Source organism: Lithobates pipiens, unplaced genomic scaffold, assembly GCF_037356315.1.
Source record: "Lithobates pipiens isolate NorthernLeopardFrog02 unplaced genomic scaffold, aLitPip1_a1.2 Scaffold_25, whole genome shotgun sequence".
Lineage (NCBI taxonomy): Eukaryota > Metazoa > Chordata > Amphibia > Anura > Ranidae > Lithobates > Lithobates pipiens.
In genome coordinates this window covers 153108932-153136320 of record NW_027507787.1, presented here as the reverse complement: position 1 = coordinate 153136320, position 27389 = coordinate 153108932, and the positions used below count along the sequence as shown (strand labels likewise).

General features: G+C 44.3%; 1 protein-coding gene across 1 annotated transcript in view; it reads left to right on the top strand.

The window, feature by feature from the left end:
• Nucleotides 1-27389, top strand: part of ACSL5 (acyl-CoA synthetase long chain family member 5) — an 85185-nt gene that overhangs the window by 24413 nt on the left and 33383 nt on the right. Inside the window, exons 6-11 of the mRNA XM_077455042.1 lie at nucleotides 673-772; nucleotides 2172-2350; nucleotides 5109-5141; nucleotides 8422-8473; nucleotides 13952-14025; nucleotides 20052-20129. Coding sequence (XP_077311168.1) covers nucleotides 673-772; nucleotides 2172-2350; nucleotides 5109-5141; nucleotides 8422-8473; nucleotides 13952-14025; nucleotides 20052-20129 — 516 coding nt within the window. The remainder of the gene's footprint in view (nucleotides 1-672; nucleotides 773-2171; nucleotides 2351-5108; nucleotides 5142-8421; nucleotides 8474-13951; nucleotides 14026-20051; nucleotides 20130-27389) is intronic.

Sequence of the window (27389 nt, the reverse complement as noted above, 5' to 3'; positions counted from 1 at the left end):
AAAGGTTTAGTACTGTGAAACACTTTTTGAAAGATAAAAAGTGCATTTTATATGCAACTATATAGATCAGACCAAAATGAGGGACAACTGAGGAGGAAAGAGGGACATTGCTCCAAATCAGGGACAGGTGGAACCTATGACAAACTACTGGAGGGAAATTTCATAATTGTGGGATGGGCAGAGACACAAACTACTGGGGGGGGGGGGGGGGGGGCACCATTGTTCTAGCAGCAGAGGCACAAACTAATGCAGGGAAATCTCTCTATTGTGAGGGGAGCAGTAGCACAAACTATTGGAGGAATCTCACCATTGTGGGAGGGGCAGAGACACCAACAACTAGGGGACAATCTCATAATTGTGGGAGGGGCAGAGACACAAACTCCTGCAGTTAAATCTCACCACTGTGGGAGGAGCAGAGGCACAAACTACTGGAGAAATGAAATCTCACCATTGTGGGGGGGGGGGGGCACAGGCAAAAATTACTGCAGGGAAACCGCACCATTGTAGGAAAAGCAGAGATACAAACTACTGCAGGAAATCCTGGAAGAATCTCACCATTGTGGGAAGGGAAGTGACACAAACTACTGCAGGGAAATATCCCCCTTGTGGGAGGGGAAGAGACACAAATCTCCCCATTGCGGTAATAACCGGTGTCCTCTTTTCCAACTTCAGGTGGTGATTGCTGAGCTGGCCTGTTATTCCTACTCCATGGCTGTAGTACCTCTCTATGACACGCTAGGAGCGGAAGCCATTGTGTTCATTGTTAACAGAGGTGAGTAAGTGGCATCACATGACATGCCGGAATTCATATACATCTAGAGCTGTTGGGTTATAGCAGACTCAGAGATGATACTCAACTCAAGTCTATATTATTCCTTTTCACTCCACCCCCAGCAGCTACATAATAGGGAGGGGCGGATGTTTAATTTAAAGTATAACTAAAAGCAAAACTTTTTGGTTTTGGATAGGGTAGAGATGGATTAACCCGCTTCAGCCCCGGAAGATTCTACCCCCTTCCTGACCAGAGCACTTTTTGCAATTCGGCACTGCGTCACTTTAACTGACAATTAGGCGGTCGTGCAACGTTACACCCAAACAAGATTGACGTCCTTTTTCCCCACAAATAGAGCTTTCTTTTGGTGGTATTTGATCACAATTTTGAAAAAAAAAAAACGCATTATTTTTTACCTTTCTCTATAATAAATATCCCCCAAAAATATGTAAAAAAAAAAATTTTGTTTCTCAGTTTGGTCGATATGTATTCTTCTACATATTTTTGGTAAAAAAAAAAAAAAAAAAAAATCGCAATAAGCGTACATTGATTGGTTTGCGCTAAAGTTATAGGGTCTACAAATAGGGGATAGATGTATAGCATTTTTATTATTATTTAATTTACTAGTACTGGTGGCGATCTGTGATTTTTATCATGACTGCAACATTATGGAGGACATGTCGGACAATTTTGACACATTTTTGGGACCATTGGCATTAATACAGCGATCAGTATGATTAATAATGCATCGATTACTGTAAATGTGTCACTGGCATTGAAGGGGTTAAGTGTGTCCTAGTTTGTGTTCTAACTGAAGGGGAACGGGGACTGTGCAGGGGAGATAACAGATCATCTGTTCATACTGTATGTATGAACTAACGATCTGTAATTTCTCCCCTCAGAGAACTGGAAACTGTGTGTTTACACACACACAGTTCCGGGTTCTCCGTGACTCAGTGGCGATCGCGGGAGCCCCGCGGTGATCGAAGCCCCCTAGTGGCCGCAGGGCAAAGCGACATTACATAACGTTGTTTCGCCCAGCCAAGCCATTCTGCCACAGTACAGCTGCGGCAACTCGTCGGCATGTGGTTAAAACACCAGTTAGTTTTTATTGCGGTCTGTGCCCCTGTTAGGGAGATTCATTCCCTTTATTTGTCCCCTTTACCATTATCATTGAAAGTGAAAGTTAAAGAAAATTCTAAATTTTGGTTGTATCCAAGACTAGAAAAGAGGGAAAATCTTCCAATGGGGACATTAGTTTTGGTGACAACCAGGGATTCCCTCACTTTGGAGGGCTTTCCTCTCACTTGGGCTATGGGACAGGAAGTAAAAAAAAACTCCACTACGGAATACAAATAGGAAAATAAAAATGAGTCCTTTTATCTCTGTGTTTATACAGCGGAACTGTCAGTGGTGGTCTGCGACAAACCGGACAAGGCCCAGATCATTCTGAATAACTGTGAAAAAGGACTAAACCCTGTGCTGAAAATCGTCATCCTGATGGAGGAGTTTGGAGATGACTTGAAGGAGAGGGGCACCAAATGTGGAGTGGAGGTTCTTCTTATGAAAGACGTGGAGGTAATTCCACAAAAATGCTTCATCAAATATAATAGAGCAAAATATGTAGAGAAGATGAGCCAGCCTTATATTTTGTGGCTACTTAGAAATGCATGACAATTGCTCTTAAAGCATTAATCAGAGGGACGTGCATAAAATAAATTAGTACAATTAAAACTAGGAGAAGACAATGGGCCAGGGATGCCAGTCAGGCGGTGGAGAAAGCAGAGGAATTATATCTGCGAACTCCCAGGCCTGAACATGAGAGGCAATGGACAGACGCACAGAAACTCCACCGCATTATACATCTACAGCAAGCTGACAACGAAAGATTTTTCACCTCCCAAATATATTCTGAAGAGGGTGAAAAAACTGGCCACATGCTGACCATGATAGCCAGTTCACAACAACCACCTCAAGTGATACATAGTATGACAGCATCATCAACACTAACTGTCACTGATACACCATCCATACTGAATGCGTTTTGCTCCTTCTACCAGGACTTATACTCCTCTAAGGTGTCTTAGCCTGTAGATGAGTTAACACAATTCCTGGACTGTCACCCTACCTCAGATTCAGGAAACAGATAGGAAACTTCTAAACGCACCTCTCACCCTTGAGGAACTGCAACTTTCACTAGCCACATTTCCAAACTCAAAGGCCCCGGGTAATGATGGACTGCAAATTGAACTATACAAAAATTTTGGAGAAATACTCCTACCAGAGCTACTCCATACACTTACAGAGGCGTTTAACTCAGATTCCTTGCCGAGATCTATGTATGAAGCAGTAGTAGTGGTTAGAGTTGCTACCTTTTCTTCAAGCCAAACCCGAACAATTTAGCGACACAGGACACTTTTTTTTCCGTAGTATACACTATAGAATTATAAAAGACCTGGGACACCTTGGGTGCCTCAAGGAGAGTGGCAATGCAGCGTGCTGCAGCAAACAGTGGGTGTGGCCAAACTGCTCTTGCTGACATCATGGGTCCCCCCCAGTGATGCCAAACCTGCCCCAGACAGTGGCCGGCAACTACCGAATGGCAACAGATTCTTGTATGACTATCTCAGTTACTTGGGGAGCCACAGCCCAGTCCAAATGTGTCCGGGTTTCAGGCAGACGGAAACTCGTACACAAGATTCCAAACCCGAACTGTCTGGGTGAATCCTGGACAGGTGGCAACCCTAGTAGTGGTCCTCTTAAAACCAGGGAAGGAACCAGAATTCTATAGACCCATCTCACTGTTAAATACGGATCTAAATCTCCTTACAAAAACAAGTTGGTACATGCGGACCAATCCGGCTTCATACCGAGCAGGTCCACGGCAAACAATCTCTGCCATCTCTATCTCAATATGCAAATACCCACTGATAACCAGGAACACAGAGCTATACTCTCGCTAGATGTCACTAAGGCGTTTGAGCTTGCATTAGGATAAACAACACCTTATCGCCTTCCTTTGGCTTACACAGGGGAACAAGGCAAGGCTGCCCCCTTTCTCCATTACTTTTTACCTATAAAAATGCCATAAGGGGGAACCAAATAATTGGATTATATTGGGGTGAAATGGCACTTTATGCCGAAGATTGCACTTCTATTTTTAGGTGACGCTTCTACAATCCTGGTAAGACTTAAGGAATTGATCTACACATTTGGAACCTTTTCCGGGTTCAAAATAAACTGGGACAAATCCACAATACTACCCTTAGATCCACTGGCAGGGCACCTGCCTCAGACTGCTGAACAGATCAAAATAGTGGACAAGTTCAAATATTTAGGTATAGTTATACACCCTAACCTAGACCAATATATTAAGCTTAATATAGATCCAATACTTAAACAGTTTCAGGAAAAAAACTACTAGTTGGATCAAGTTGCTTTGTGCTTTGGTTGCCCAAAGCAACCAAAAAAAATCCCTTTTTTATTTTCAGCCAAGATCTGACAGTTAGAAGCTGGTTGGTTGCAGAATCTGGCCACATTGGCTCTTATAACACAGAGAAAGATAGAGGGGTCCTTATTTCACCATTGCAAAACATTTTTTTTATTTTTTTATCCAAAACCAAGTTTATGATAAACAAAACATAGCTTGACAATGCCAAACAGTTCAATGCACCATTTTTTACACAAAACAGTCCATGCCAATAACAATACCACCCATAAATTGTATTAAGCAATACAGTACATTGATGTCCCACCATAAGTGATAGTACCAACACTCTGTTAACAGCCTGTCATAGAATATCCTCAGCCAGCATGAAGTCTAAGCACCCTGTCCATGATCAGGTCTACTGGGGCTAGTCCAGGGACTTTAACTATGGATCCCATAGTTTGTCATATTTGTGCAGTGTATATATATATATATTTTTTCATCTGCAGTGTATTACCAAGAGTAGTAATCCATTCCCCCAACTATTGGAGGGTCTTCAGATTTCCAATGAACCATTATTAGTTTATGAGCTAAAAATAAAACCCTGACTATGGCTTTTCTGGTATGACTTTCCCATTCATACTGATCCAGTAGACTAAGGAGACAAGGTTTTGGATCTAATGGAAGAGATACCTGGAACACCTTATTCAAGGTGTCCACCACCCCCCTCCAGTAGGTGTGGAGTTTAGGACATCCCCACAGTAAATGGATCACTGCGATACCTTTTACATCTGGAGCATGTAGGTGGCACAACATTTCCTTAATATGACTAGTTATTGATGGATAATTTAATTTGCTTTCCTGGAGCTTCTGCTTAATATTATTCATTTATATATGCTTTTGTTCTAGTACATGGGAAAAGAGAACTTCAAGAAAGTTGTGGTAAGTTTCAGAAAGAATAACAGGTTACCTTGTGTGTTATGCAAAATACGTTTAACAGACGGAGGTGCTATCCTTTCCCTTTGCTGTCAAAACAAATACAAAAACTCAAAGTTGGGCTTCAAATTTTTATTTCTTATTTCATCAGCTATTACTGTGACATTAACTAGATGTGCACATTGGGTGTACTACACACACCCAAAAAAATGTAGATGAAATACACAAGGGAGCATGTACTACACTGCTGCCATATGTACATTTCCTTGTCCTTCTTCCCTGCTGCCGTATGAACTATGCCCTGTCTTTTTGCCTTGCTGCCATATGTACTATGTCCTGTTCTGCCCTGCTGCCATATATACTTTATTCTGTGATTCTTGCTTGCTGCTGCTCCCTTCCTTGTATTTTACAGAAATTCCCAACTGTCAGAATGACAGCTGGGAGTTGATGTGTAAATACAGTAGCTCAGTGTAGCCAACCTACCAGATTGAAATTTAATGACACGACACCCAGAATTTACTGGCTCAGCCAAGTTTTTACTGGCATTTCTAAAAGTTAAATAATGAGTTTTAAGCGCAAAAAAACAGTATATAGGCTACAAACAAGTACAATATGCAATTGGCAATGTGATTTAAATTGATTATAAAATTTAGTTTTTTGTTTTTTTAAATAACAAACCGGTTATACTTACCTGCTCTGTGCAGTGGTTTTGAAAAAAAAAAAAAAACTTCTGCCTTTACAACTACTTTAAGCACTTCAGCCCCGGACCATTTGGCTGACCAGAGACCAGAGCACTTTTTGCGATTTGGCACTGCATTGCTTCAACTGACAATTGCGCGGTCGCGTGGCATGGCTTCCAAACAAAATTGATGTCCTTTATTTCCCACAAATAGAGCTTTCTTTTGGTGGTATTTGATCACCTCTGCGGTTTTTATTTTTTGCGCAGTTAGGGATGGCCTCCACCAAACTCGCCGCCCCTCCCCTCCTTCCCCCAGCACCCCCTGAACACACTATAGCAGGCACTCAGATGATCTTCACCGGCTTTGGACCAGAACCGTGTAAATGCAGTTCTGTGCTGTACGTCACAGCCATATTTTTAACTGACAACCTTTTTCTGTCACTGGCATTTATTGGCAGGATAAACGTGCCTGTTTTTTACTGGCTTTTTAAAGGCTGCTGTAAAAAAAAAAAAAAAAAAGGACCATCTCACACATTGTTTCTAAACAATGTTCAGATAGAGAGAGATACAATGTTTTTATTTTTATTTTACTAAATCTAAAGTGTGCAAAATCTGGTGCAGCTCTGAATAGAAACCAATCAGCTTCCAGGTTTTATTGTCAAAGCTTAATTGAACAAGCTGAAGTTAGAAGCTGATCATCTACCATGCACAGCTGCATCAGATTCTGAGTGCTCCAGTTTTAGTAAATCTCCCCCAAATTGCTCTTGTTCTTAGGAGGTGTACAGATTTGAAAGCCAAAGTGATTAAATTGTTTGTAAACCTGAAATCTATTTATTCGTATGTTTTGCATTATGTTTCACTCTATACAGTTTTCTTAAGTAGGAGTAAAAACAAAAAAAAAAATTATTTTATTTTGGATGAAGTAAAGGAGGGTTATAATCCCTGTGTGTGAGGCGATGGCCACTCTATTGTCCAGCCGGTGCCGCCAAAGATTAAGGTGAGGCCTCAGCCTACATGTCTGGGCCAAACCACACCTGCATGGGTTGGATGGGAGAGCGGCAACCACCTTACACACAAAGTTTTATTCTCTGGATTGGTACATAGTTAATATATAAGATAATGATAACTAGGATCAATAAACAGAGTGAATCCCCCTAACAGGAGCACAGTCAACAATAAAGCCTGACCGCTCTCCACTTTATTCAAAATGGAAAAAAAAAAAAAGTTTTCCCTTTAGTCATACAACTTTAAAGGGGTTATAAACCCCTCATGCACTAAGATGAAAAACTTTTTGTGCTGCAGCACACCCCGAGTCCCCCCCCCCCCCTTTTCTTACTTGAGTCAGATTGTTCCAGTGACGGGAACGAATATAGCAGCTCCAGTCGCTGTCTCAGATCCTCATTGGATAGATTGATAGCAGTGGAAGCCATTGGCTCCTGCTGCTGTTAATCAAATCCAGAGACCCGGGAGCCGGGGGAGCAGGGCCGAGTCCTGCTGTCTGTGTCAATGGACATAGCAGCAGGACTTTGGAGCACGTATGCATGCATGCCCCCATGGAAAGCGCCTCTACGTGGGGGCACTCGAGAAGAGAAGGAGCTAGAAGCCCTGCGAGGGGATCCCAGAAAAGAAGGATCGCGAACACTCTGTGCAAAAACCTTGCAAAGAGAAGGTATGACATGTTTGTTATTTAAAAAAAAAAATCACTTAAAGCCAATAGTTTTGAATCTCTTAATAAGATTCTTACCTGGAGATCCTGCCAGTAACAATACTTTCTGTTCCATGTCAACAACACCAGTGGCGGTTGGTGCTATATTTTTTGTGGGTGGGGAGGGGGGGGGGTGTGCGACAATCCAGTCGGTCGGAGGGCAAATGCTGCCGCCTTATCAGTGGACCTGAAAGTGCCAAACATACTGAAATATAGATTTTAGATTTACATACACTTTATTAGGGGATTTCAAATATTGTTGCAAAAAATATTATGACATTTATATATACAGTGGAACCTTGGATTACGAGCATAATCCATTCCAGGAGAATGCTTGTAATCCAAAGCACTCGCATATCAAAGTGAGTTTCCCCATAGAAGTCAATGGAAACGAATATAATTTGTTCCGCATTGACTTCTATTGCATGCATTACTGCATGTGACTAGAGGTGGGAGGGCACTGGAGAGCCTCGAAAATACTCGGGGACAGCTTGGCTGAACTCGAAAACCCTCAGAAAAACTCAAAAACACTCAGGAACTATATATTTCTGAGTGTTTCCGAGTGATTCTGAGTGTTTCCGAATGTCACCTCTGGCCAAATGCAGTACTGCACGCCTCATTGGCTTGGATCCTGCTCGTTTTGCGAGACAACAATCGCAAGCCGAGTCATTATTTTTTTAAATGCTTGTTAACCACGTTACTCGTAAACCAAGGTTCCACTGTATTGGGTGGATGGGTTTCAATGGGTTGACCCCTGGCCTTGTGTAATATGATCGCATGAACAGAGTTTTTAACTGTTTTACTAACAGCTGAGTGCCCTGATAAATTCTGATAAAGAACATATACCTCATAATTATTTTTTGAAAACTTGTATTTCTTCCTTTTGTCTTTTCTTGATACAGCCGCCAAAGCCAGAAGACCTGTGCCTGATTTGCTTTACAAGCGGCACCACAGGTACTGTCCATCTGCTAAACATCAAATGATTAAGAAAATAGCATATACAGTAGATGATATTGGCTTTCAAATGCATTTTAAAATATAAAAAAAAAGCAAAAGTCAAAACAATACAAATTTCAGTTTTTTGTATTTATGGTAGAGAAAAAAGAGTGCCAAAAGTAAACTGAAAAGTCCCCTTTGTTTTATTGGTCTGGTAGGTATATGGTAGCACGGGACCAATGAGAATGGGAATTAGTTCTAATCAACGTGGAATAAAGTTAAAGTGCGTAAAGTAAGGCGTGTAAGGAATTAGTTCTGGTCCCAGGATGCTACCTCCCTAATCTTGATAGACAAATTGTTCAACACACAATCAACTTCTAGGTATGTGGTTAGAGGCACCCCGTACAAAAGTTCATCTTGCTTGGAAATTATCTTCAAACATTCACTGGTTAGGAACATTGGGTACAACTGATGGGTTTTGGGTGAAAGGACTCCCCTTCCTCAGGGCTTAGACAAGGGTTTGTGATAGAACCATTGAAGAATTCTTTAGGAGCATCAGATACAACAAATGCTTATTGAGTGAAATGAATTCCCCTTCTTAAGGGTTTGTGATTGAATCAAATTTCAATTGGATAGGAGCATCAGATATAGCCAATATGTTTTGGGTGAAAGGTTTCCTCCTTCTACAGATCTTAAAAACTGCTTTTTTGTGGTCGTCTTGCAATTGGGGGCAAGGCAGGTATTTTTGCTTTCACTGAAGCTGAGCTTTAAGAGGATCAAACACAGTCAATGCGTTTCAGGGGAAAGGGACACTCCTTCTTTAGGCTTGGACAATGATTTGTAACACTCAAGATGGAATTAGTTTGGAGAATCTAATATAGCCACGCATTTCACAGGAAAGAGTTTCTCCTTCTTCAGAGCTTGGACAATGTTTTGTAAGAGAATCAAACTAGAAAGCCTGAGTTAAGGCTGGGTTAGGGCTAGCTCGTTCTAAAAGCAGGGCAGCTGGCACTCCACATTGCAATTGCAAGTGCTAATCCAGCCTTAAAATGGTTGTAAACCCTTACAACACACTTTGACCTACAGGTAAGCCTAGATTAAGGCTTACCTGTAGGTCCAAGAAATATCTCCTAAACCTATACGGTTTAGGAGATATTTGCCCGAAGACAGGCACCGCGATGCATAGTAGTCCATTATTCTTTGCCTTTGCAGGGAATGAAACTCAGGTTTCTAGGGTGTTCCATTCTGATTCTATTACAAATAATACAAACCCTGGAGGAAGAGCAGCCCTTTCCCCTGAAATGTGTTGGCTGTATCGGATGCTCCAAACAAATTCCATCTTGAGCCTATTACAAACCATTGTACCCTTTTCACCTGAAACATGTTGGCTGTATTTGTTCCTTTTAGAGCTGAGCTTCAGTGAAAACAAAAATATTATACTTGCAGTGGGAGTGCATTCCCCCCAATAGCGGGGGGGGGGGGGGCGCACAAAAAGCAGTTTTTACTTACCTGATCCTCTCCCTAAAGGTTGCTTCAAGTTGTAAGACCGGTCCTCGCAGCCTCTATTCCCTAAGCATAGTCCTGCAATTGATGTGAGAACACGGAGGGACAGTCCACTGCCAGAGCACAGGAAAGTGGAGCAGAGGGCCGCTGTCAGGGGGACTGAGGAGTAAGTATGTAAAAGTGCTTTTTGCTGCTCCCTGGACTTAAGTGAGTTTGTAATCCTTGCAGTGCCGAGGGCTGCCCCAATGCAAGGGAGTATTTTTTTTGTCCCTTAGAGGTGTGCTTTAACCAATAAATGTTTTAAAATTTTTTCCATCTTGAAATGAACTTTTGTACTAGGTGCTTCTTTTCCGCACACTCATAACCAACCCGTTTGTTTTTGGTTACAAAAGTTACAGCACATAGCCAACACATTTCAAGGGTTTCACAGGCCCCCTCCATCAGGGTTTATCCATCTAAAAAAAAAAGAAAACTGGACAAAGCAGCTATTCTTGTAGGAAACAGTACAACGACACATTCAGTTTGCTGATTTATCAGCTGCTAGCTCGTTACAAATATGTAAATGTTTGAAAATCCATAACCTGGCCACAGCTTCACTTTAACCACTTGCCGACCGCCGCACGACGATATACGTCGGCAGAATGGCACGGGCAGGCATATGGGCGTATATATAAGTCCCTGCCTTCCCGCGGTTGGGGGGCCCGATCGGGCCCCCCCCCCGGTGCCTGCGGCGGTCGGCATTCGTTCGGGAGCGATCCGGGATGAGGGGGCGGCCATTCATTCATGGCCACCCCCTCGCGATCGCTCCCGACGAATAGAAATGCTCCGTGACATCACTTCCTCTCCTCACAGGAGAGGAAGTGATGTGATCTCTCCTCCGTGTCGGTATTTTTCGTTCCGGCACCGAGGAGAGAGGATCGGTGAGTTGCACCAACACACCACACGTACAGTAGAACATGCCAGGCACACTCACACCCCCCCTTTACCCACCGATCACCCCCCCAATTACCCCTGCCCCCCCCAGTCACAGTGACACCAATTGCATTTTTTTTTTTTTGCATTGGTGTCATTTGTGACTGTAATAACTGTTAGGGCAGTTAGGGTTAGCCCCCTTTAGTTCTAATGTGCCCCCCTAACCCCCCCAATAAAGGTTTAACCCCGTGATCACCCCCCGTCGCCAGTGTCACTAAGGCTGGGTTCACATTGCAGCGGTTTATGAGAACGAATGTGATTCGCACCGCACTGCAGTGCAAATCACATCCGATCTCTGTGCGATTCGAGTTCAGCCATACAGATAGTATGGCTGAATTCGCGCCGCACCCGCCGCAAATTCGCACGGGACCCTTTTTTTGGTCCGCAGCAGAATCGGATCGCATGGGTGTTCACACCATGCGATCCGAGTTTGCAGATCGCACTGCGATATGCAAACTGATCTGGGGGTGTCATTAACATTTCACTGACACTCCCAGCAGTTCGCATAGGGCAGTGTGAACTGCCGCCGGGAGGCATGCGATGCGGGAACCCGCCGCGGATTCGTGGCGTTCCTGCATCGCTCCAGTGTGAACCCAGCCTAATAAGCGATCATTTTTCTGATCGCTGTATTAGTGTCACAGGTGACGCTAGTTAGGCAGGTAGGTATTTAGGTTCGCCGTAACTTTTTATAGCGCCAGGGACCCCCATATACTACCGCATAAAGCCCCCTGATTGCCCCCTAGTTAACCCTTTCACCAGTGATCACCATATAACTGTTACAGGTGACGCTGGTTGGTTAGTTATTTTTTTATAGTTTCAGGGCACCCGCCATTTATTACCTAATAAAGATTTAACCCCTTGATCACCCGGCGGGTGTCATTTGTGACTGTAATAACTGTTAGGGCAGTTAAGGTTAGCCCCCTTTAGTTCTAAGGTACCCCCCTAACCCCCCCAATAAAGGTTTAACCCCGTGATCACCCCCCGTCGCCAGTGTCACTAAGGCTGGGTTCACATTGCAGCGGTTTGAGAACGGATGTGATTCGCACCGCACTGCAGTGCAAATCACATCCGATCTCTGTGCGATTCGAGTTCAGCCATACAGATAGTATGGCTGAATTCGTGTCGCACCCGCCGCACCCGCCGCAAACTCGCACGGGACCCTTTTTTTGGTCCGCAGCAGAATCGGATCGCATGGGTGTTCACACCATGCGATCCGAGTTTGCAGATCGCACTGCGATATGCAAACTGATCTGGGGGTGTCATTAACATTTCACTGACACTCCCAGCAGTTCGCATAGGGCAGTGTGAACTGCCGCCGGGAGGCATGCGATGCGGGAACCCGCCGCGGATTCGTGGCGTTCCTGCATCGCTCCAGTGTGAACCCAGCCTAATAAGCGATCATTTTTCTGATCGCTGTATTAGTGTCACAGGTGACGCTAGTTAGGCAGGTAGGTATTTAGGTTCGCCGCAGCTTTTCATAGCGCCAGGGACCCCCATATACTACCGCATAAAGCCCCCTGATTGCCCCCTAGTTAACCCTTTCACCAGTGATCACCATATAACGGTTACAGGTGACGCTGGTTGGTTAGTTATTTTTTTATAGTTTCAGGGCACCCGCCATTTATTACCTAGTCTCACTAGTGTACCCCTAAATTTAGGGGTGTCTACTTTCCAAAATGGGGTCATTTGGGGGGCGTTTGTGCCATCTTGGCATTTTAACGCCCTTAGAAAGCCTGAAGGCGGTGCTTGGTTTTCGGGGCCCCGTACGCGGCTAGGCTCCCAAAAGGTCCCACATATGTGGTATCCCCGTACTCAGGAGAAGCAGCAGAATTTATTTTGGGGTGTCATTTCACATATGCCCATAGCATGCGTGAGCAATATATCATTTAGTGACAACTTTGTGAAAAAAATAAATAAAAAAAAAAAGTTTGTAATTTTCCTGCAACTTGTGGCAAAATATAAAATATTCCATGGACTCAACATGCCTCTCAGCAAATAGCTTGGGGTGTCTACTTTCTAAAATGGGGTCATTTGTGGGGGTTTTGTGCCATCTTGGCATTTTATGGCCTTCAAAACTGTAATAGGTAGTGAGGAGTGAAGTCAAATATTTACGCCCTTAGAAAACCTGAAGGCGGTCCTTGGCTTTCGGGGCCCCGTACGCGGCTAGGCTCCCAAAAAATCCCACACATGTGGTATCCCCGTACTCAGGAGAAGCAGCAGAATTTATTTTGGGGTGTCATTTCACATATGCCCATAGCATGTGTGAGCAATATATCAATTAGTGACAACTTTGTGTAAAAAAAAATAAAAATAAAATATTCAATGGGCTCAACATGCCACTTATCAATTTCCTTAGGGGGTCTACTTTCCAAAATGGGGTCATTTGGGGGGGTTTTGTACTGCCCTGCCATTTTAGCACCTCAAGAAATGAGATAGGCAGTCGTAAACTAAAAGCTGCGTAAATTCCAGAAAACGTACCTTAGTTTGTAGATGTGACAACTTTTGCGCAAACCAATAAATATACAGTTATTGACTTTTTTTTTACCAAAGACATGTGGCTGAATACATTTTGGCCTAAATGTATGACTAAAATTGAGTTTATTGGATTTTTCTAATAACAAAAAGTAGAAAATATCATTTTTTTTCAAAATTTGCGGTCTTTTTCCATTTATATCGCAAAAAATAAAAATCGCAGAGGCAATCAAATACTATCAAAAGAAAGCTCTATTTGTGGGAAGAAAAGGACGCAAATTTTGTTTGGGTACAACATTGCATGACCGCGCAATTACCAGTTAAAGCAGCGCAGTGCCAAATTGTAAAAAGACCTCTGGTCATTTACCAGCAAAATGGTCCGGTCTGAAAGTGGTTAAAAAAGTCTTCATCAGCAGTCCCTATAGTTCTAGTCCAACAGGTCTCCTTTGAATCATTAACTCAGTACTTGCTGCCAATTTGTTGTACATTGTTTGCGCAATGCTAATTACTCTGAGTATATTTTTATTTCACTTATTTATTTTACATTAGGTGACCCGAAAGGTGCCATGCTGTCCCACAGAAACGTTGTAGCCGATGCTGCCAGTTTTATGAAAAATGTGGAGGTAAGCCTTTATCCTCCACGAGATTCAGCAGATTCTTGGCTCAGTTTTAAAAAAAAAAAAAAGAACGCATATTCATGTTAAAGTAGAACTATAGGCAAAACATTTTTTTTTTCATTTTGGATAGAGTAAGGGAGAGTTATAACCCCTGTCACTTTTTTTTTTTTTTTTGCCACCTGTGTCGCATTGCGGAGATTTCTCTCCACTTCCAGTCCCATTGCCAAAAAGGAAGTGAGAGGAAATCCCTGGGTTCTAATCCAATTCTATCAAAAACTAAGAGAACATTTTACCTTTAGTTATACTTTAAATCCTGCAGGTTTATCTGTCTCTTCTTGTGAAGAGTTAAAGTGGTTGTAAACCATTTTTATATATCCAATGAAGTGATTAAACTCAGGTGATACACAGAAATGAAACAAATCCTCCTACATAAGTTGTACCTGTTTATCTGCAGCCACTTCTCCGCTACATCTTTTCAAAGTCCAGAATTTACATAGTATTTCTGAGCTCCAGAAAGCAGGAGAGGGGAGCTGAAGTTACGCTCTGCAGAGCTCAGTGAGAGCTGATTGAAGGGAAGGGACACATTCCCCTTCACACAGCACACAAGAACATCTCTTGGTGTTGGAAAACTTGTCAGAAGTGAAGAGGCAGCAGATAGTGATGGACGAACTTCCGACGGGACGTTTCGCGAAAGCGAAATGCGAACGGACCCAAACGTTCGCGAAACCGAACGTTCGCCGCGGGCCCCATTGACTTCAATGGGAGGCGAACTTTGCAAACCTTCATGTCGAATTTGCGGCCACGTGGTAATTATTAGGGGGTAAAACGTAGTCCCACCATCTGGACAATGACATAATACATGTATGAGGTGAATTTGGGATCGATAACTACAAGCATTTTTATTTTATTTGGGAAATTGTTCTAACAATTCAGGACTATGGAGCTAATGAAGGCAATGGAGGAGAGGGAAGGTCAGGGACCAGGGTAGGCAAAGAAGAGGGTGCAGGAGATGATCACCAGCAGCGTGACATACCGGAATGACACATGCACCGTGATAGAGGCATCTGACAGCAGCACCGTAATACAGAGCACTGACAGCAGCACCGTGACATACAGCGCTGACAGCAGCACCGTGACATACAGCGCTGACAGCAGCACCGTGACATACAGCGCTGACAGCAGCACCGTGACATACAGCGCTGACAGCAGCACCGTGACATACAGCGCTGACAGCAGCACCGTGACATACAGCGCTGACAGCAGCACCGTGACATACAGCGCTGACAGCAGCACCGTGACATACAGCACTGACAGCAGCACCGTAAGCAGCCCCAGGAGGAAGTCAGCACAGCACAGGGATGGTGTGATCCCCTCATAATAAGAACCCCCAGGAGGAAGTCAGCACAGCACAGGGATAGTGTGATCCCTTCATAATAAGAACCCCCAGGAGGAAGTCAGCACAGCACAGGGATATCATAAGCAGCCCCAGTAGAAATATGACACCGCTCAACCTCTTCAAAGAGGAGGGTAGGGGCATATAGTACGGTGTGCTTTTTTGGGTCAAGGAAGTGAGCAGACTGTACGTCAGTCCCTATACCGCTGAAGGACTGCTGCAGTATAGGGCAGCGGTCAGCAGTGGTGCACGTCAACCCTATCTATTGTGGACCTATAGCGGTCCTTACAGAACAGCAGACTGTACCGCACTCAAGCCTATGTACCGTAGCACCCTATACCAAGTTACCAGTCCTTATAAGAACTTTTGTGGACCAAGCAGGTTGTGTATTAGTGTTTAGCAGACTGTACGTCAGTCCCTATACCGCTGAAGGACTTCTGCAGTATAGGGCAGCGGTCAGCAGTGGTGCACGTCAACCCTATCTATTGTGGACCGATAGCGGTCCTTACAGAACAGCAGACTGTACCGCACTCAAGCCTATGTACCGTAGCACCCTATACCAAGTTACCAGTCCTTATAAGAACTTTTGTGGACCAAGCAGGTTGTGTATTAGTGTTTAGCAGACTGTACGTCAGTCCCTATACCGCTGAAGGACTGCTGCAGTATAGGGCAGCGGTCAGCAGTGGTGCACGTCAACCCTATCTATTGTGGACCGATAGCGGTCCTTACAGAACAGCAGACTGTACCGCACTCAAGCCTATGTACCGTAGCACCCTATACCAAGTTACCAGTCCTTATAAGAACTTTTGTGGAACAAGCAGGTTGTGTGTTAGTGATTAGCAGACTGTACGTCAGTCCCTATACCGCTGAAGGACTGCTGCAGTATAGGGCAGCGGTCAGCAGTGGTGCACGTCAACCCTATCTATTGTGGACCGATAGCGGTCCTTACAGAACAGCAGACTGTACCGCACTCAAGCCTATGTACCGTAGCACCCTATACCAAGTTACCAGTCCTTATAAGAACTTTTGTGGAACAAGTGAGTTGTGAATGTTTAGCAGACTGCAGCAGAAGGGCAGCAGTCAAGTATAATATCCTTTCTATATTTGGAAGAAAGAATATTATACATGTACAAGCCTATTACTGTACCACTGATACCAGTCCTGAAAAGAACCTTTGTGGAACTAATAATAACAGCAAGTCTTTAAAATTACCCTCACTGCCTGACAACACTGCTTCCTTCCTGTCCCTATACAAATTGGCAAAAAAAGAGAACGATTAGTGGTTACTGGAACAGCTCTTTTGTGGACCTTGATAGTAACAGCTAATGATGATGATGATGATGATGATGATGAAAGACTAATCTGGCTGTCCCTGTAGCATACACCATCCTTTCCCTTTCTCTAAACTAACAAAAGACACTCAGGCTGCTGCAAGAATCAGCAGCACAGCAAACCTATCAACACCTAACACCTATACCAGTCCTGAAAAGAACTTTTGTGTACCAAATAGCTAGTGGTTTATCTCTCCCTACTCCACACAGGAACCTGTCCCTATCGTAACAGAAGAAAGAATGTAAAATGGCCACCGGATCGGGTGTATTTATAGGTTAGGGGGAATGTCCAAGTGTCCATGTGCTGTCATGTCTCAATTGGCTGTCCTGTATCACATGATAAACGTGTCACCAAAGGTTAAAGTTCTTGTATACATTAAACACGTAAGTCCGCCGCGGCGAACGACGGAAAAAGGCGTTCGAACGTGCGGACCGCGAATGTCGGAAATTCGCCGCGAAACGACCGCCGGGCGAAACGTTCGTCCATCACTAGCAGCAGATAGAAACTACAATTTTGTACTCTGAACTGAAACAAATACACACTTGTAGCGTTTGGTTGCTACTAGTAACTAACATCCACCATGTCAGCCTGCTGCCAGATCCCCATCTATCACTTCTGAGACAATGAACAGTCATTTGCGTTGTTTTGTTTATTAGGGAATATAACTTGGTTGAGGGGAAGGAAATATGGGATGCCCACAGAACAATTGCTTTGCCATCATATTTAAGAATTAGAAGGAAAGGTTGAGCCGTGAAGTACTGATGTACACATAATATCTACAGGCGCTTCCCCTGCATAACACCATGCAGACTATTTCTCCTCCTCTGCGTATCTCCTTCGGACTGTTGCTCCCAGGACTTCCACCCTTCTAGACAGACTTCCACTGTAGATCATTACTCTTCCTGTCACATCATCCTCTTGACAAAAGAGACCACTCTGAGCAGTCTCAGTTACTGGCTAGAATTGGTTGCACTGTTACTAGGCCATAAACATGTGCAATTCGTTTAGTTCTGAATTCGTTTTTTTTTTACGAATTTTGACACATTCTTTAATTCCGAATTTTTCCATTTACAAATTTCAAAATGTGAAAAATTATGAATTTCAAATTTACGAATTTCCAAATTTTCGAATTTCGGTTTTCCGAATTATGGATTTCCGGAATTCTGAATTTTTGGAAATTAAAAAATCATAAAAAAAGAAAGAAAATCTGTTTAATTATAAATAACTATTAAATTATAGGTATTGGAATTCCCTTTCAAATTTGTCTTTTAGTCAACGTACGAGTACGAATTTATCCGAAGTTAGGAATTATCTGAAATAACGAATCCCATATCTAACCAAATGGAATGTAACGATCTAATAATAATAATAAAACCTTTTTATTATTATGAATTATTTATTATTATTAATTTGTTCTGTTCCATTTGTTTAGTTGCGCTATTCGTTATTTCAGATAATTCATAACTTCGGATAAATTTGTACTCGTTAAATTAATAGTTATTTATTAAACCGATTTTCTTTTTTTCAGATTTTCAAATTTTTGTACTTTCAAATCTTTGAATTCCCGAATTCCGAAAATCTGAAAATTCAGAAATTCACAGTTCCGAAAAGCCGGAATTCCAAAAATTCGGAAATCTGAAAATTCGAAAATTTGGAAATTCTGAAATCCAAAAATTTTGAATTTCGGAAATTGTACATTTGGAAATTGTAAATTTGGAAATTGTAAATTTGGAAATTGTAAATTCGGAAATTGTAAATTCGGAAATTTGGAAATCCGAAAATTCAAAAATTCGGAAATTGTAAATTTGAAAATTCGGAAATCCAAAAATTCAAAATTCAGAAATTCGAAAATTCAGAAAACCGAAAATTTGGAATGTGAAAATTCCTGAAATTTCCGAATTTTCAAATTTCCACATTTTTGATTTTCCGAATTTCAGAAAAAAAGCAAAAAAACGAATGAAACGAAAATGAGAAATGAACGAATTTTTTGTCAGTGCACATGTCTACTGGGCCAGAGGTCTGCAGTACCTCTCCCCGACAGCCTAGTAATTTAGTAGCATGTGCTGATCGGTGCACTACTGCTCCCAGCTAGTCCGACCTGCAAATCTTGTGCCTCGGGGCACAGCGATTTGACACTTTCCCCACAGTCTCTCCTCTGACCTCACACCCAGCTCCCATGGCATGCCTCATCCAGAACTCCACTGTGGTCCACTCACCGACCTTCTCCTGCCCCGAGTCCATGATGGAGAACTTTAATGGGACAAATGTTCCAGCAGCTTCTCCAGTCCCTCTGTTTCAGAACACTTCATCCATAACCGTGTAAAGATGAAGCACCCTCCCAGCTCTCCCAGGCTCCTCCGCTAGGCCTCGCACCCCCCCCCCTCCCCAGTTGAGGATAGGGCCCCTGCTGCTGCCTAGTACTACACATCTCCTGGCCGACAACTCCTCCTCCAGTGGCCTGTTACCTCAGCTTACATGGGAGTCCTGCCCCCTGCTAACTCCATTTGGGGATTGGTCAGGGCTCATCACATGAGCTGTCTGACACTCCAGACCTAGGTCCTGCCCCTCTTCCAGATCATTTTCCCTGAAAGCAGGGGAGGCGCCTCAGAACTGAAGCACACGTGGCCACACCCACTGCTGCACTTACCACTCCCTGCCCCTCAGATCAAAACAAGCAGGCCTAGCCTGAAGCATAGGCCTGCCCAAATTTACCTGCACTGAAAGTTTCCCTTACAAAATCCTCACTCTAGCACCTACCTATGGTAGAGGGTACTACACACTATAGAGGGATATGCTTTGTTCATATCTCATGTCTGAGGTTTACAGCCACTTTAGGCTGAGTATACACAGAGTTTGTTTCACCCAACTAACAGATTGAACGAGAAAAAGCTCACAGATCCCTGCATCCACACAAGCAGTATGCATGCAGGAACTTCTGCTGCACTATTGTATTCCACCGCACTTCTTGTTAGAATACACTGGTCAGTGCTGCAGCAATTTGCTGCAGCGGCTGACTGAATGCTGGTTTTCTAGCAGGACCATTTGAATAGTAATATTTATATTATATTAATATAATCATGCAGTAAATAATATGTGTGTGTATATATATATATATATATATATCTCATATTTAACTAAACAGCATATTACATTTTTGTGAACAGTTATATTTATTTGGTGACCACAGTGCAGGACAGACAAGGGTGAAGGATTAGATGTGTTATGCAATGTTGAACTGTAAGCTGGTGAAGCGTGTTTGGCTTTTTTGCACAATGTTCACTGACTTGTGTCCTCTCTTACTGTACAGAGCACCTTTGCGCCAATGACCTCTGATGTTGAAATCTCTTATCTGCCCATGGCCCACATGTTCGAGAGGGCGGTTCAGGTAAGGACGCTGCTCTGTGCTCTAGTTATTTATTACTACTATCACTGACCGGCTTTATTAGGTACACCTGTTCAGTTGCTTGGTAACACAAATTGCTAATCAGCCAATCACATGGCAGCACTCAATGCATTTAGGCACCTAGACATGGTGAAGATGACTTGCTGAAGTTCAAACCAAGCATCAGAAAGGGAAAGAAAGGGGATTTAAGTGACTTTGAACGTGGCATGGTTGTTGGTGCCAGACAGGCTGGTCTGAATATTTACAAAACTGCTGATCTACTGGGATTTTCACACACAATCATCTATAGGGTTTACAGAGAATGGTCTTAAAAAGAGAAAATATCCAGTGAGCGGCAGTTGTGTGGAGGAAAATGCTTTGTTGATGTCAGAGGTCAGAGGGGAATGGGCAGACTGGTTCCAGATGATAGAAAGGCAACAGTAACATAAATAACCACTCGTTACAACCAAGGTATGCAGAATACCATCTCTGAACACACAACACATCGAACTTTCAAGCAGATAGACTACAGCAGCAGAAGACCACACCGGGTGCCACTCTTGTCAGCTAAGAACAGGAAACTGAGGCTACAATTCACACAGGCTCACCAAAATTAAACAATAGCAGATTGGAAAAATTTGGCCTGGTCTGATGAGTCTCAGATTCAGATAGTAGGGTCAGAATTTGGTGTAAACAACATGAAAGTATGGATCCATCCTGCCTTGTATCAATGGTTCAGGCTGGTAGTGGTGGTGTAATGGTGTGGGGGATATTTTCTTGGCACACTTTGGGCCCCTTAATACCGATTAACCGCCACGGCCTAACTGAGTATTATTGCTGTCCATGTCCATCCCTTTATGACTCCAGTGTACCCATCTTCTGATGGCTCCTTCCAGCAGGATGATGCTCCATGTCACAAAGTTTAAATCATCTCACCACTGGTTTCTTGAACATGACAATGAGGTCACTGTACTCCAATGGCCTCTACAGTCACCAGATCTCAATCCAATAGAGCACCTTTGGGATGTGGTGGAGCGGGAGATTGGCATCATGGATGTGCAGCCAACAAATCTGCAGCAACTGCGTGATTCTATCATGTCACTATGTGGTGGAACGGGAGATCCGCATTATGAATGTGCAGCCGACAAATCTGCAGCAACTGCGTGATGCTGTCATGTCAATATGGACCAAGATTGCTGAGAAATGTTTCCAACACCTTGTTGAATCTATGCCATGAAGAATGAAGGCAGTTCTGAAGGCAAAAGGGATCCAACCCGGTACTAGCAAGGTGTACCTAAAAAAGTGGCCAGTGAGTGTATATTGTATTACTATGTTCCTTCTCTGCTTCTGTTCTCCGCAACATGCAACTAGAAGTTAAAAAGCTGTAAAACATTGTTCTATATAGAACAGTGGTGGTCAACTTTTGAGATATAGTAGACATGGGCGTAGCATAAGGGGTTGCAGGGGTCACAACAGCAACCCCACCCCTAGCTCCAGGGGGCCCCAGCAGCCTCCCTGTTATATTATCATATCCTCCACAAAATCCAGCTAGTATCTGCTCCAATACAGGGCTTCTACTTTGCCTTATACAGTCCACACCCTTCTGTTCCCATTGGCTGGGGAGGAGCTGTGAGCTATTTCCTGAATGGAGAGAAGCACGAGGTGAGAACAGTCCAGGATGGGAAAGTGTCTGTGCTGTGGTGGGGGGGGGGGAGCTATATACAGTGCTGGGATGGGAAAGGAGATCTGCCAAGTGATCTGCCACGGGTCCCTGTCCTTTGATGTAAAGAGGAACCCTGGGAACTAAAACCTCTTAAGCCACTTTGAGTATCTTGGCATGCAAACATGAAACATCTCATCACAAAGGGGGGAGAGATATGGTAAAATGCTACATTAGAAACTGAGGGTATGCTGCAGGAGACGGTCAGAGACTGGGGACATGTTGTATAAGACTGCTGGAGATGACTGCCATTGCAGCCCCTTTACAAACCAACTTCTCCAATGCTGACTGCTGGGGAATAAGAGCCACACAACAAGCACCAAAGACACATGTGGCCCCTTGAGCCACAGGTTGGTCAACAGGGATATAATGGGTTCCATCCAATCCAAATGGCTCTCACACTGTGTATGTGGTTGTAAGGGACAGGTGCAAGCACTGTCCCTTACATCCACATGTGATCAGACTATAGGCAATCCATGGATTAAAGGGGACCTTCCTTGAAAGTCTTCTGTACTGACAGCCTCCACTCCTCTCAAAATAAATAGCTTAAAGCACGCTCCAAAACAAGCTTTAACAAGATACAATTTTCAAAAACTACCATTGGTCCCGGCTTCCAATGCTTCTGTGAAGTGTGGGTGATGTCATAGTATCCAAGTGCTGTCGACAAGGAAAGCTGGGCATTCCGACTCCCACAACAATGTGATCCAGTATGCTGCAGGAGCTCATTCTCATGGAATTTTCATGGGATATTCTTGGGATTCTTATAGGATTTTGAGGACCTATTAATTCTGGGTGGCAACAGTGAGGCACTGTGACCAGTGGCGGCTCATCCATTAGGGGTGCAGGGGCACCGCCTCCTAATCCACGCGCCTGGCCCTCTACATGCAGGGCGCCGGACGCATGGATTCCAATGGAGTATTTTTTTATTTATTTTAGTACACGATTAGAGCCTGAGGCTCCAATTGGCTTAAAAAAAAGGATGGGCTTGGGGTGACATATAGTTATATACCGTGTTTCCCCGAAAGTAAGACAGTGTCTTACTTTCTTTTTATCCCCAAAAGCCCCACTATGTCTTACTTTCGGGGTATGTCTTATATTGGAAAAAAATTGTCGAATTTTTTGTTTTAACCATAAAATTAACATTTATTAACAACCTGAACAGTATTGTATTCACCACAAAACAGTTTTATAAAAGGAAGTGCCAAGAATGTCTTGTTACAACATTGCATAACATGTAAAACAATGAAAAATGGTAAGAACGAACAGTGGAATACTGGAGGATAAAACAGATTTATGTGTGATACAGTACCACCTGCTGTATTTAATCCAGTGTGACACCTGCTGATACCCACTGGGTTACATACAGCAGATGATACCCCAGTATGCCAGTGTGTATGTTTTACTGATGTATGATTAATACTGTGTGCATTACCATATTTTAAGCAGGAGGCGGCAGTGACAAGTGCAGGGGACGGCGCGGTGACGTATGGAGAGGGGGACGGCTCAGGCGTGGGCAGGAGGCGGCGCTCATTAAGATCAGAGGGAAATGGCAGACGCGGCGACGTATGGAGAGGGGGACAGTGCGGACGTGGGCAGGAGGCGGCGCACAGCTAGATGAGAGGGAGGCGGCAATACCCCCGTGTTTCCCCGAAAGTAAGACATATCTCTTACTTTCGGGGTACGGCTTATATTAGCCGACCCCTCTGAAACTCCCGATACGTCTTACAATCGGGGGTGTCTTACTATCGGGGAAACAGGGTAGTTATAGTTAGTAAGGTTGAATAAAGACACCAGTCAATCCAGTTCAACCTGAGCGAGTGTCTACAATTGTCCCTATCCCTGTACATTGCACACTCACATCGGTCCCTACCCTCAAGGAGCCCACAATCCAAGGCCCCCATTCATATACTAGGGTCAATTTTTGGACATAAGCCAATTAACCTACCTGCATGTCTTTGGAGTGTGGGAGGAAACCGGAGTACCCGGAGGAAACCCACGCAGGCACAGGGAGAACATGCAAACTCCAGGCAGGTAGTGTCGTGGTTGGGATTCAAACCAGCGACCCTTTTTACTGCTAGGCGAGAGTGCTAACCACTACACCACTGTGCTGCCCAGAGGTGGAGAGCAATGCGCTGTACTTGCAAAGAGGTTACCATAATCCGGTTTAAAAGTACTGTAACGCATGGTAGGGCTTAAACTTGACCAGAGCTGCCAAGGACTTCTCATGGGCATGTACCTGCCATTTACCTGGTCAGTAATGGCAAAAACGTACACAGTGGCAGCTGAAGGTGAAGATAGACTTTTGTGCAGTCCCTCCCAAAATATTTAGCACCAGCCGCCACTGAGTGTGACATCACCCGGGTCCCTCCGAAATGTTGTAATCCAGGGCCAAAGTTTTTTTTTTTTTGTTTTTTTTTATAAAAGCTTTATTTTTGGAGGATGTTAAATGCTATTTGTATTTGAGATTGGGGCTTTCAGTAAAGACGACCTTCCATTTTCATCAAAGGATGACTTTAACCAGTAGATAGGAGAAAGAGAAGTGCTCCTTACTGAAGACAGAGATTCTTTAGTTGGATCCTTCCCTTTAAAGCTGAAATTCTATTTGCTTATATTTTGCCTTCCCTCATTCCTCCTTTCCTTGTTCAATATGCTAGGCCTCATGCACACGAGACGCAGATGAAACCTCTGTTAAAAAAAAGCTGAAACGCGCGTTTAGAAACGCGCGTTTTGCCGCGTTTGCATGCCGCGTTTAGACGCGTTTGCGTTTAAACGCGTTTATAAAGATAACATCATGTAGACCCTCCCCAAGCTCTCTAAGCATTTTTTTAAACTATTTCTGCTATTTTGATCAGAGTGAGCAGCAGCAGCATAGAGAGCAGTTGTACACTTGCATTTGCCGTGTCACTTGCCACGGCACCTGCCACAAGTTGTGGATTGTCCACTTGCCACATCACTTGCCACAAGTTGGGGATTGTCCACTTGCCACATCACCTGCCACGTCACCTGCCACAAATTGTGGATTGTCCACTTGCCACGTCACTTGCCACATCACCTGCCACGTCACTTGCCACATCACCTGCCACGTCACTTGCCACGAGATGTGGATTGTCCACTTTCCACGTCATCTGCCATGCCACCTGCCACAAGCTGTGGATTGTCCACTTGCCACGTCACCAGCCACATCACCTGCCACAAGTTGTGGATTGTCCACTTGCCACGTGACTTGCCACATCACCTGCCACGTCACTTGCCACATCACCTGCCACAAGTTGTGGATTGTCTACTTGCCGCGTCACTTGCCACATCACCTGCCACGTCACTTGCCACATCACCTGCCACAAGTTGTGGATTGTTCACTTGCCACGTCACCTGCCACGTCACCTGCCACAAGTTGTGGATTGTCCACTTGCCACATCACTTGCCACAAGCTGTGGATTGTCCACTTGCCACATCACTTGCCACGTCACCTGCCACGTCACTTGCCACGTCACCTGCCACAAGTTGTGGATTGTCCACTTGCCACGTCACTTGCCACAAGCTGTGGATTGTCCACTTGCCACATCACTTGCCACGTCACCTGCCACGTCACTTGCCATGTCACCTGCCACAAGTTTTGGATTGTCCACTTGCCACGTCACTTGCCACGTCAGCTGCCACGTCACTTGCCACGAGATGTGGATTGTCCACTTTCCACGTCATCTGCCATGCCACCTGCCACAAGCTGTGGATTGTCCACTTGCCACGTCACCAGCCACATCACCTGCCACAAGTTGTGGATTGTCCACTTGCCACGTGACTTGCCACATCACCTGCCACGTCACTTGCCACATCACCTGCCACAAGTTGTGGATTGTCTACTTGCCACGTCACCTGCCACGTCACCTGCCACAAGTTGTGGATTGTCAACTTGCCACGTCACTTGCCACAAGCTGTGGATTGTCCACTTGCCACATCACTTGCCACGTCACCTGCCACGTCACTTGCCACGTCACCTGCCACAAGTTGTGGATTGTCCACTTGCCACGTCACTTGCCACATCACCTGCCACGTCACTTGCCACGAGATGTGATTGTCCACTTGCCATGTCACTTGCCACGTCACCTGCCACATCACCTGCCACGTCACCTGCCACAAGTTGTGGATTGTCCACTTGCCACGTCACTTGCCACATCCCCTGCCACAAGTGGATTGTCCACTTGCCACATCACTTGCCCCATCACCTGCCACAAGTTGTGGATTGTCCACTTGCCACGTCACCTGACACAAGTTGTGGATTGTCCACTCGCCACATCACTTGCCACATCACCTGCCACAAGTGGATTGTCCACTTGCCACGTCACTTGCCACGTCCCCTGCCACAAGTGGATTGTCCACTTGCCACGTCACCTGCCACAAGTTATGGATTGTCCACTTGCCACGTCACATGCCAGTCACCTGCCACAAGTTGTTGATTTTCCACTTGCCACGTCACCTAACAAGTCACTTGCCGCGTCACCTGCCAGGTCACTTTCCACGTCACTTGCCACTTCACCTGCCACGTCACTTGCCACAAGTTGTGGATTGTCCACTTGCCACATCACTTGCCACCTGCCATGTCACTTGCCACAAGTTGTGGATTGTCCACTTGCCACGTCACTTGCCACAAGTTGTGGATTGTCCACTTGCAATTGCAATTGTTTAAAATATTTTTCTAAAGGTTTTTCATCATTTGCAATCATTTTTGAGATTTTTAATGTAAAAAAAAAGGTCACCTTTAAAAACGCATATAAACGCAAACGCGGCTAAACGCAGGTGCCGCGTTTAGCCGCGTTTTGCGTCTGAAACGCAGAAATTTTTGTTTCTGAACGCATTTTTTTGCTTCTGGAAAAACGAGATTAAACGCAACTGCATATAAACGGAAAAAAACGAGACTGTGTGCATGGACACATAGGATAACATTGAATGAGTTCAGGTGCAGTTGAAAAAACTGTCCAACTGCATCTGAACGCGCGTTTAACTGCGTCTCGTGTGCATGAGGCCTAATGAAAATAAAACCTTTTCTGTTTATATTACATACCTTTTTACACCCAGTGATGTCATTACTGGATCTCTGTGCTTCTATATAATGCAGGCAGATCATGGTTGGCAGGAGGAGCCAACAGGGTGCTGTACATCAGTGGTCATCATCCCTGTCTTTAGGGCCCACTAACAGGCCAGGCTTTATGCATTACCTTGGGGAGATGAAGACTAGAATACTGCAATCACTGAGCAGCAAAAGATATCACCTGTGATGTATTTCAGTTATCTTGCAAACCTGGCCTTTTAGTGGGCCCTGTGGACAGGGTTCATGACCACTGCTGTACATAACTTCCTGAAAACATCATAGTGCCCTGCCTCAGTACTGCTCTAAAGAACTCTCAACCCCCAATGCAAGTAGCGGTCTGCCTCTTGGGGAGAGTTATGCAAATACAAAATACCTTGAGGGGTGGATGTTAGTCTGGACGAGTGGGCTTTTCTAGGCAGGCTGTATTTGCATGCAGACCACTCTAGATATCGCCCATATG